This window comes from Alosa alosa, chromosome 2 (genome assembly GCF_017589495.1).
Source record: "Alosa alosa isolate M-15738 ecotype Scorff River chromosome 2, AALO_Geno_1.1, whole genome shotgun sequence".
Taxonomy (NCBI): domain Eukaryota; kingdom Metazoa; phylum Chordata; class Actinopteri; order Clupeiformes; family Clupeidae; genus Alosa; species Alosa alosa.
In genome coordinates, this window is record NC_063190.1 from 26,436,802 (window position 1) to 26,449,301 (window position 12,500).

The window sequence follows — 12,500 nt, forward strand, 5'->3', positions numbered from 1 at the left end:
GCCCTACCTTGATGACAGACGCTCCGGCTCGGGACAGTGGACTGTGCATCTGAGCGGCAGCCGCCATGTTGGCGATGGTGTTCAGGTGGTTCATCTGGTTCATCGCCATGGCAACGGAGGCTGGTGGCAGACTGACGGGCAGCAGGGGGTGGGGCATCATCATGAAGGGCAGATCCAGACCTGGGGAGAGAGAGAGAGACAGAGAGAGAGCAAGAAAAAGAGAGAGAGAAAGTGAATTTTATATTCAGTGTGCACACAAAAAACAGAACATAATTATTCTCAACAAATTGAGAATATCTAATCGCTAAACCATACACTAATGAGGGAGCGAATATGGGCATGAAATTGATTTGTAAATAATTCCATTTCAGTGCTGTAAATGTTTTGATGTAATTTTCAGGACAATCTGTTATTGAATGAATATGCTGTATTAGCCTAAAACGAGAGTATCTTTGCTAATGGGTACCACACATGCAGACATAAAGTATTTACTGTTCAAAGGGATTTGCATAAATATGTCAAATATTATTCTACTCTCAGGTCTGTTATTTATAGCAATCAGCAAAGTATTTTTGCAAGGAACCATTATGTAAACTCATACATGAACCTAGTAGAACAGTGGATATTTTTCATTGTAAGAACTGAACTAGGTCTACTCAGTGACTCCACTTGAACTAGAGGGATGAACATGGATGAGAGGTGGAGCATGGAGAGGGGGATGAACAGAGACACTCAAGGAGGGAGGAGCAGGCAACAAGAGGGAATGAAGGGGGAAAAACAAGTGAGTGAGTAAGTTAGTGAGTGAGTGAGGGAGTTAGTGAGGGAGTGAGTGAGGGAGTGAGGGAAGGAAGGAGGGAGTGAAGGAATGAGTGAGTGAATGAGGGAGGGAGGGAGGGAGGGAGTAAAAGGAGATAAAGTCATAAAGGCTGGGGGCAGGATAACTAGAGGATCCAATGGTTGGCCAGCAGGTGAAGAAGTGAGAGAGGGAATAAATGCAAGAGAAGAGTGAGTGAGTGAGTGAGTGAGTGAGTGAGTGAGTGAGTGAGTGAGTGAGTGAGTGAATGAGTGAGTGAGTGAGGGAGGGAGGGAGTGAAGGAATGAGTGAGGGAAGGATGGAGGGAGGGAGTGAGTGAATGAGTGAGTGAGTGAGGGAGGGAGGGAGGGAGGCTAGGACAGTAAGGAGGAAAAGGGGGATTGGTCTGTTGAGGGCCAGAGGGACTCACGGTTGGCCAGCAGGTGGTTCTGCTGCAGGGAGCTAAGGTGGGCGCTGGAGAAGCCGTGCTGGGCGGCCAGGCCAGCAGGACCCAGGCCGTGCTGCCCAGAGGAGGGAGGAGACTGCAGCTTCTCCTTGTCCCAGGAGGACTCACTGCCGCCTGGGGAGGGGGGAGAGAGACACCAGGGAAGCAGGGAGAGTGAATGGGTGGCTCGACCTGTGAGATGATGGAGCAGTACAAGCAGGCTGAAACTGTGGGAAGGTAGGACATAACAAAGGACGGGAGTCTGACCTCTACAGGACTAAAATAATCTGCGTAATCTGGCCAAAACGTCTGGTAGTTGATTTTCTGCCTAGGCTGGACATCAAGATACAAACCTCCTTACCAGTATTCAAGATCTACAGAAACTATAATATAACTGCAAATATCTTAATCAGGCCTAAAATCACCAAATGGAAACAAACAGTGTTTGGGTATATGCAAGGTCAGCGAGGATGTTGAGACAGAATCTTCACAGTACGGAAATTCACCGTACGGAAATTGACCGAAATTGACCGGCTCTGACCATGTTGGCAACTCATAAAATGATGGCTGAAACACCACCAGTTTGTGTCAAGAGACAACAACGTGTAGACACACAGATTTGTACAGGGACCAATTATGATAATCGGATATATCATTTGCATTCGTACAAAATGGTAATAATGTGAGAAGCCATTATAATGTTTCTTTAAGTATAGCCTTATGTATAACATGTCCCCATACACAACACAAAACACCGGCACGACCATACAAATGAGGCTCTACTCTCTTGTTTACAAGACAGAGAATCACGGCATCGTTTCCACCAAAGGGTTAACCCACTCCAGTCAATCTCGCTTGGGCCAGAGTGTCTCATATACATAAATAAATCAATAAAACAGAATGCAATGGAGAACCAGGTTGCAGAGGGTTGGAGAGAGGGTTGGGGGCATGAATTGACTTAAGTAGAACCGCAGTGAGGGGGTGGAGGTGGTGGAGGGGGGTAGATGGTGCAGGGAAATGGGGAGAGTCAAAACTGGAGGAGGAGGAATCGAAATCATTGTATAATTCTGCTTAATAAGCAAGAGAAGTCCTGGGAGTGCAATAACAGATGGTGTTTTTGCAACAGATTGCGGTGAGTGATTCTTTTAATAATAATGCGAATTAAATTCTTCCTCTGTAGAATCCCGGCCCGTTCATCAGGGAGCTGTTTGAATGAGAGCAAAAAACAGGCAGCTAAACTAATGATGGCGCTCAACACCTGAGACCATGGTGTATGAGCGTGAGTATGCATGTGTGGCTGTGAGAGTGTGTGTGTGTGTGTGTGTGTGTGTGTATGCATATACTAAACCCGTTGTAACACAGTGTATGTGTGTATCTGGGTATGTGCATACAAAACAATACGCTAAAAGTATTTTCAAGAGTATATGAGAGTGTGCTGTGAGTGGAAATGTGTGGTGTTTGATTGACACTTGTGCAAGTGTGTGTGTGTGTGTGTGTGTGTGTGTGTGTGTGTGTGTGTGTGTGTGTGTGTGTGTGTGTAAATAACTGTGCAGCGTACTGTGTGAATAAATGAGTGTGAGTATGTAAACGTGACAGAGAGAGTCACTGGGAGTGTTGATGATCACATTAAAACTCTACACAGTAATCACTCTATTAGTCCAGCATTTTCTGTTTGTGAATGGCCAATCTTCTCATACGACTCCAAAATAACACACTCCTTCAACACAAACGGGATCAAACAAGTAAAGATGATCGGAGTTAAGTAGCCAATAAGTATGTTAAGTATTCAAACATATGAACACTTATTCTGTGACACTTCATTTTTATCGAGTCTTCCAAACGTTTTCCAAAAAAAAAAGAACAGAGGGAAAAAACTAGAAAACCAACACTTCCTACTTAGAGTGTTTTATTGGACACCCAATAACTCAACTGCCGACCTCGTGCGGCCGAAACGACAGCGGCAGAACCTCGGCACGTGTGCTGATGTGCGCGTCGGCGCCGTATATCAGAGCGGGCCTGGCTGAACCATCTCCAGAGCTGGTGCTGATGGCCCATTTGGGCCGAGTCCAAAGGCTCCTCAAGTGCTGGCTGGCCCTGTAATTAGCCAACGATGGTGCCAGCATGGAAGGAGAGAGAGATGGATCACGAGAACGAAAAGAGAGAGAGAGACAGAAAAAAGAGAGAGAGAGGGAGATGAGTAAGAAAGGAAGTGGGGAGAGAGATGGATAGATATGATACGAGGTGAGAGAGAGATAGAGAGATAGATAGAGAGAGAGAGAGATAGAGAGAGAGATAGAGAGAGAGAGAGAGAGAGAGACCATTAACATAGCGAATCTGCAGCCTGTCTGTCCGTCAGTCATGCTTTGAGAATGTGTCCATCACGCTGGCCCTCCCCAGTCCCCCGCTGCCAGAGCTGGTTAACAGAATCCTTTTTAAAGACCCCCCACAACTCCCCAACCCCCGACGTCCATAATTAACCAGCCCCACCCATCCCTCATCCATGTCCTGCATCAGCCTCACCCCCTTCCCCAATGTCCCTCGTCGTTAATTTTTTTTTCTCCCATCCACTTTTAAACACTTTTTTCTCATCGGCGAGAAATCAATTAAGACACGGGGATCCAAGGACACTGGGGTGTATTAGGGAGCCAGTGCTGAGAAGGGTCACCCCTTTTATCGATTGTCGCAGGCCGGAGGAGGACGTGATTGTGTTTGTTGTCCACTACCGTGCCAAGGGTCTCAACTCAATGAACAGGTTTACATCTCCAACGAAGCATTTTGTTTTACTTGTTCTTTGTTTGCTTTTGTTTTTGTTTTGTTTTGGGGGTTAATTCTACGCCTGAACGACAGGGTCATGAAAACAAATGTGAAGCTAGCCAGATAGATAAATGGTCATCTTTAACGCTGGTCTGTTTGGAAGAGACTGTAACATCACGTTCTTATCAACAACAGAGGCGTGACATAGGCCGGAGATCCAGAATATAAAAGGAACTCCAGTGTGGAGCGTCAGTAAAACAATAGAGTTTATGGAGGCCAACACTCCTTATGCAACTCCACTACCTTGAGTGCACAACTACAGTGAAGGAGAACACGTGATGAAGACAGAGAGCCAGCCAGACAGACACACCTAGGGCTAGACAGGTCAACTTGGCAGTTACTGGCTCACTGGTTTCAGTTACAGCAACACCTTTGAGAACACTGGCAAAATAATACAAACCCAAAACAATATTTTTTATCAGGCTAAGTTATACAAAAGCTTTGTGACTAATTGGGTCACAACAGACTTCACTCTTGACAGTGAGACACAAGGGTGCTTTTGAGTGTTTTTATTACTTTGGTTGTCTTCCATTCCTTTCATTTTATGATGTGATAATTTAAGTTGACTCTTACTGTGTTACATGTGATGGCATGTCTTGCTTCTTTGTGTACATTTAAAATAGACTTCTTTCTGCAAAGGTCCTACAATATTACCGCACTTTGCTCCACTGTTGTTGTTTTTATTCATGCTTTATAAATGTATAAATTGTCATATAAATTGGCATATTTAGAGACTACATAAATAAATCCAAGTATTGTAAATCCATTACGATTTGTTTAAAACAGAGCTGGATTGGACTTGTGAGTTTTAACCTCTCATAGTGGCCATGCTTAGCAGGTGACTCGGGATTGGAATGGTGGTGGTGGTGGGGGTTGGTTGAGTGGTGGGGAAGCACAGCACAGTCTGACCCTTGCTAGTGTGCGTGAGAGACGGGGGTAAACAAACTGTGCATTTTGTTTACGGGAGAGGGCCCATCGCTGGGTTGGGGCAGAGGGGGGGGGGGGGCCCGGCCTCTCGAGTGTGTGAGTGCACGCTGTGTTTACTTCTCCGCAAAACAAACCTCGAACGAAACGCGGCCAGACCCGGGCAGGCAGGGAGCGGACGGCGTTGTGTCAGACTGCTCCCGTCAGAGGGGGTCAGTTAGCAAAAAAAAAAAAACCTCTCCCCTCCTCTCCCCATGCGCTCCGTTCCCTCTGCTAATGATGCATATTGCTGGTGAGCTGGCTCTTACTGAACTGTGTTGGTGTTCGGGGTTTGTGTAAATAGAGCTTGATGAGTGCATGTGGAGAACAGGCAAACGCAGGTCTGAGGCCAGCCCAAGATAGATGGGAACGTTCGGGTGAGTGATTCACCGCTGTCCTCTGTGCCCTGCTCTACGGTCAGAACGTCCATATTAAGATGGGGTGTGTGCTCAGTTCTTTCATACGTGATGCTGCCATTAGTCCGCATTCTATGCTTTATAAGAAGAAAACACGATAGGGCTGCATACATATGCACACAAAGACATAGACATAGACACAGACACACACACACACACACACACACACTCCTGAGGAAGTATAAGTATAAAGCAGATCTACTGTACAAATGTCAGCTCTTTCTCATTGAGAGCCTTGCAGAGTGAAATTGTGAATACTGAGCCGATCTCGTTCAGCTCCATTAATTGAGGCATTGGAATTCACAGAGTTCTTTCTTTGCAGGAGTAATTATATTTCTCGCTTGCTAATGAAGAGGTCAAAAAGCTCATTTTATGACGACTCCACCTCCCAGTCTAGTCCTCTCTGAGGAGTCATTCAGTGGGAGCGGGCTGAGAAACAGAGGAATATGGCCTCCGTTTTATCACCGCAATGCCAGTCTAGGCTAGAATAATCTCACACACCCAGGGCTACACACACACTCTTGCTCCTATGACTTTTATATATTTCATCAAACACACATACAACAACACTTCAGCATAAAAAGGCACCTGTTTATTAATGCACGTGTGTGTGTGCCCCCCTCCCCACACACACACACACACACACTCTCTCTCTTTCTCTCTCCTTTTGCACTGATAAATTTACAATTAAACACACATGCATGCAAGCAAGTACACACACATACACACGCAGGCACACACATGTACTCTCTCTCTCTCTCCCTCCCTAACTCCTTTCTTTCTCTCTCTCTCTCTCTCTCACACACTCACACACACACACACACACACACACTGTCCGGGAGCACATTAACAGCTTGTAGCGGGTGCGGGTGGAGGGCGGCACGCTGGCACTCTGTTTGTCATATTTCTTGTGGGCCTCGCCATCTGCCGGGGTGGCATTTTCATGGCTGTTTACCCCGACTCCCGCCAAGGAATCATCTGCCACCGCATAATGCCGGCCTCCGCAGAAAAAACGGGGATTAAGTTGGTAATGCAACTGAGACTATTGCTAATTTGGTGTAATTGGGAAGAAATGAAGATAAATGAGGGCGAGGAAGGCAAAGGCAATCAGTGCAGCAGGCAGTACAGCTGTGCTTTTGGCCAAATTCACCCCCACTGCCACCCGCACACAGCCACACTCCACCTCAACCCCACCCCACCCCACCCTCGCACACACACACACACAACACACACACAACACACCTATCAAACAAACACGCAGGCCCCCTACGTTCAACAAGGCACTTGCAAATCCATTTTAATAACAAATCTGCTCTCGTGTCTAAGAAAGGGAAAATGGTGGGAGTGTGTGTGTGTGTGGGATGGGACGCTCTGGTCAGTGTGGCAGAATGGCAGTGTGGCAGGCCAGGCGCTGTTCAGATCTCAGTTGGTTAGGCATGGCTAATTGGGGTGGGGGGGTGTAAGGGGGAGAAGGAGGGGGGGGGGGATTTTGGGTGTGACTCTTATAGGGTTGACCTTCAGACTGACCTTCTCATTTGCATTGTATGACAAAGAGGCTACAGAGCAATATTTTAACTTCACAATATTTAGGGTACAATAAACTGTTATTAACTTTAACTAAAGTTTAAGGTTTAGGGGGTTGTTGCCTTTTTGTTTTAGCTCTAGAGTTTGTAGTCTTTTATGACAAATTCATCTTAATTCTCGCTATTTCAAAGTGTGATTCTGGGCTACACCAGGTCCAAAACTAATATGAGGTTACTTTATGTAGCACGCTGATGTTGTGCTGGACTATTATATAGCACAAACAGGGATTCTCAGTTAGATTGACAGCTACTGATTGCCCCTCCACATCCCCTGCCTCTACAGCTGAAGGTTAGTAGCATGATGGTGGAGGCAGGGTGTGTGTGTGTGTGTGTGTTTGAGTGGCAGTGTATTTTTTCGGGGCATCGGTGGGGTGCCCATTGTGCCCCTTGTGTACCCCTTCTCTGTGCCAGACACCCCTCTGGCAGCAGTCCTCCCCCCTTTACATACACACCCGAACTGCTCTGCACAGATGTCCCCATCCCCACACAACACACCCAAATATAGATTCACACATGCACGCATACACACACACACACACACACACACACACACACACACACACACATACACACACACACACACATGCACACACACACACACACACACACACACACAGATATGCACACACACACACACACACACACACACACACACACACACACACACACACACACACACACATGTACACATACACACACACACACACACACAGATATGCACACCCTGCACCTTGTACACAGACACTGCAGCCCCTCGAAGAGGACATCCTTCAAGGCCATACATCAGCCCCATGGTGATGAGACATCTGCACAGGCCCACCGTGTGTGTATGTGTGTGTGTGTGTGTAGACATGTCCCTGTGAGTGTGTGTGTGTGTGTGTGTGTGTGTGTGTGTGTGTGTGTGTGCTGTTCATCCTCTCCCTAGTGTGACACAGCGGAGAGAATTCATCAAATTTATTAGGTCTGATTTAAATAGGAGATGCTGCTGTTAAAACTAATGCAAGAGCTGCCCAGCATGGCTACATGGCAGAGGGCCCTGCAAATCTCAACAGGCCCTAACCACACACTTCAGCCCTTTAAATCAACCCCAGTGTGGAGAGACTCCCACTCTTCCAGAAACTTACTTGTAGAGCAGTCCACTGAAAACTCTGAACATTTAAAATTACACTTTTCATCTTCACCACATCAGCTAGAGGTGACCGACTACTACAGATGGACGTAATGACCAGTAGCAGTAAACTCTATTTCCGTACAATCTGTCAGGTGTGAAATCTTTCCCCTTTCCATCGAGGTAAAGATGGTATCATCACCCTGGGAACATTGACAGATCTGTGCCTGTCTCCATATGTTTACACTAACACCCCCCACCTACTAGTGATTTTGAAGGGCTAATGTTTTCATTAGGGGTTGAGAAACTGTTCTGTAGTCAATAACAACGAAGTAATGAAGAGGAGAAAGTACTAGCAGCAGCAACAAAGGAAAAAGCAGCATAAGAAAAAAAAAAAAAAAAAAAAAAAAAAAACATTTAAATTGCGAGTCATTAATTCCCCTCCCAGAACAATGTGACTACAATTCACCGGAGGCTCGGCGTAGGGAGAGGCGTTTGAATTGGAAGTGAAAATGATTAAAGAGAGGCGTTAATGAAGTGTTAATTGCTGTGAGGAGTTGCAAGGAGGCAGGAGGATTCAGACAGATCTGACAGGGAGTAAATGAGTGCTGTTTTTCACCCACACCTCTACGTACGCTGCTGAGGGAAAGACATGGGAACTGACACAAGTCTGAGGAGAACAGCAAGAGGAACCACACCGATTTTTGCAAGGCAGATATGAGCAGTGTTGAAATGTATATGGTCCCTAAACTCAACCCTGGTGGACTCCAAAGGATTCTAAAATGTGTTATGGGATAATGAAAAGGAAAGAGGCAACCAGTTTATATCATATCAGTTTCAGCAGTTAGGGAACAGAGTTTGACAGGATGTTTTCTTTGGGGGACAGACTGTGAAGAATAATTAAGAGGCACAAGCTTAAGCAGTCACACCACATCCCAATTGGAATGATGCTGCACCAATAACATGGACTTGAAAGACGCAGACTCTAGATAACCTGAGAACTCTATATTTTAATAGAAAAGCCAGATGATATTCTGTGGTGAAGTCTATGGAGACCGTTGGGCATAGTTTACTTCCCCTTAGCTTTTCCTGTCGTATTCTCCATGGCTAAAGTAAACTTTCACAGTATCAAAAATCACTCAATGCTTCTTGGGAAGATGAGAGAAAATACTGAAATTTAACATTCAAAGTTTTACTTTAAGGTAAAGCAAGCAAAATACAAAAAACAATTAATTTGACACCAATCTACATCTATCTGTAGACCTATAACTAGATTAAAACCTCTTTATGAGACCATATCATTCAAAGTCTTGTTTTACAGCTTTGGAGCATATCCTATTCCAAATATTTAATACAAACTAATCAACCCTGCAATAGGGCTATCGATCTCTCACTTCAAAAAAGTGTCTACTGCACAAAGCAAGTACTTGACAAAAAAGGAACCTGTACGTCTCATGTCAATATGCGGCAGCTGCTTATCCAGTGCCTCAATATCCTCGTTTCCTTCAAATATGGCGCTAACTACTTTTGGACGACGCACACGCACTCTCAATTAGCAAGGATTTATTTATAGAGCCTCCTACGGCTAAACATTCGGGCTCTCATTATGGCCTCTGAGTGAGTCCCTTTGCATTGTGCCGCTCAACGGCTTTTGTGTTGCCCAAGACGGTGCAGACTCTCTCACTTAGCCTCATCACAGGCAGACATTAATGGCCATCAGAGAGCCGTGTTCCCTTTGAACGGCTCACGGCGGCTCCCGCTTTGATCATAAGTAGCGCTTGCTTCACAGACGGTGGAGGAAGATGTCTCTTTGATATGGGCCCATGCGTTTACATATCAATGAGTGCCACCAAAAGATCGGTTTTGAGAGAGAGAGAGAGAGAGAGAGAAAGAGAAAGAGGGAGCAAGAGAAGAAGAAAAGGTGGAAAAACAATGAGAGAGGAAGAGAGAAAGAGATGGATGGATTATAGAGGGAGAGGTAAAAAGGAAAGAGAGAGAGAGTAGAGAAGAAGAGGAGCTGGCGTGTAAGACAGCCTCCAGAAAACATGGGGATTGTCACACAAGTCAGTTGCTGGCTTGTATCATCTTTGGGTGTAGGGGGTGTTCTAGAAACTTCCATCTCAACGCAGGCCTGGGACCTGTCAGGTGTTCTCCTCTGACTGGCCGCGGCTCATTTGGTGTTTGGAACAGGAGTTTTGGGGAGCTTAACAGGTTTTCATTAGGCGTCGTTTCGAGGCTCATTTGGAATCAATCCCCTCTCGGACACTCGCGCTGGCTCCCGTGTCAGTCCGGATGAAAAATGATCCGGAGCTGGAGGGGGAGGGGGGATGGGTGGACGAGCTCCGCGTTGCCCCCCCGTTCGTTGTGCGTGCCCCGGTCCGTTAATACAGTATCATCTGGTCGGAAGAGCGGGCAATTCCCACATCTCATTACCGACAGGAACCGTCCCATTAGCAGGGCCAAGGGTTTCAGACTAAATGCAGTGTGTGTGTGCGTATGTGTGTGTGTGTGTGTGTGTGTGTGTGTGTGTGCATGTGTGCGTGCGTGCATGTGTGTTTGTGGCTGAATGTGTTTGGACATGTTTTTTCTGTATGTTCACCTTCACATACTCAATCCTCTACCTGTCTATCTGTAAGTGACACTAACAACTCTCTTCTCTCCTTCACAAGTATATAGACACTCACTAAAGACACAGTCAAAGAGAGAGGTGTAACACTTCACTTGTTTCTGTAACGCATTATGAATACATAAAAAGTTATGAATCACAATGAATCACAATGCTTCATGACTGACATAAGTTTAGTCTACACAAATCTATTTTTATTAGCATCTATATGTATATGTATATCATGTTTATAGTAAATATCTACTATATAGTATAGTAAAAGTCCTTAAAGCTTAAGTATTAAAATGCCTGTTAAAGCACTCATAACATCTTTGCCCTCAAATGTTGTTTTCGCCACATGTTCTTTATAATGTGTAGGGCTTATAATGCTTTATGAGAGCAGTCATGTCTATTCATAAATAGCTGTGTAAAGTTAGTTGTTGCAATGCATGGTGAATTCTTACCATTACATTAAATGTGTTCCTAATGCTTTATGGATACTGGGTTTCAGTAAAGTGTTACCGAAAGGGCTGATGGGGTTGCATAAGGTTGTACACTGAATTGAATTGTGACATGTGCTTTTGTGTGAGGGCATACTGCTCACAAATGCATACATAGGTTTGTAAGGATCTGTGAATATGAGTAAGCATATCTGAGTGTGTGTGGTGGTTTCAGTGTGTTTATGAATATCTGTGAATATGTGTGTATCTGTGCATGCACGAGAGTGTGTGTGTGTGTGTGTGTGCGCACATGTGAGTATGTGTGTGTGTGCACATGTGAGTATCTGTGAGTGTACAGTATGTGTGTGCTCAAAATATCTGAGTGTGATACAGTGTGTGAGCATGTGTGTACTCTGAGAAATCTCTAGTGGCGGGCAGCCCATCCTCACAGTGGTCAGTGTGTGTGTGTGTGTGTGTATGTGTGTGTGTGTGTGTGTGTGTGTGTGTGTGTGTGTGTGTGTGTGTGTGTGTGTGTGTGTGTGTGTGTGTGTGCGTGTGTATGCGTGTGTGTGTGTGTGCGTGTGGCCTCTGTCCTACTGAGACAGATGATTTATGGAACATTAATTTCTGATGCTCGGAACATGGGGGAATATTTCTGCTAAAGGACAAAAGAATGGGCAGATTTCTGATATGTCAGCAGGATACCGAGACAGAGGAGAGCAGCGGTACTTAGCCCGGCCAGCCGAGGTGACAGCAGTTCTTTGATCCATAAATATTGTTTGTGCCACCCCTCTTCTTTTCAAGACTGAGGACCCGAGTGAAAAAGAGGTCACGCTATTTTGGGGCTTTCATTCCTCCGACTGCTGTTCCATTTCAAAAAACCATCAGTGACGAATGAGATTAAGACACATTATTGATTGACCACTTGAGTTGCAATGAAGCTTTGAAAATCACGTCACTTAACTGTGGCGAGTGTCATGTCTATGAAGAATTGCAGACTTCAGGGTCATTGTCTACGACGTGCAATGTGATCTTATAAGAGCATATTTTTGTCCTCACAAGGCACAACTGAACTCTTATCAAAGAGAGTGAATGAGGTGGTGAAATATCAGATATAATCTTACTGATGTGTAACATATGGACGCACTCACACACACATACACACACATCTACCCATTACAAGACACGGTCTAATATGAAAAAATCTATGGTGTTAAAATCAGTGAATGCTGAACCATTGTTTTAATTACACTGTTTTAATAACAGTGAATAGAATGATAATATAGAAATAAATAAAACAAAATAAAATAAAGACAACATACAACATATGTCT

At 45.1% G+C, this 12,500-nt stretch overlaps 1 protein-coding gene across 5 annotated transcripts in view; it reads right to left on the reverse strand.

Moving 5' to 3' along the window:
* Positions 1-12,500, reverse strand: part of dacha (dachshund a) — a 147,369-nt gene that overhangs the window by 33,981 nt on the left and 100,888 nt on the right. For 3 of the 5 annotated variants that reach the window (XM_048237864.1, XM_048237865.1, XM_048237863.1), the window contains exons 4-5: positions 1,224-1,373; positions 8-180 (exon numbers count right to left, since the gene is read on the reverse strand). In XM_048237864.1, coding sequence (XP_048093821.1) covers positions 8-180; positions 1,224-1,373 — 323 coding nt within the window. The remainder of the gene's footprint in view (positions 1-7; positions 181-1,223; positions 1,374-12,500) is intronic. The other 2 variants (XM_048237867.1, XM_048237866.1) reach the window with 1 other exon arrangement.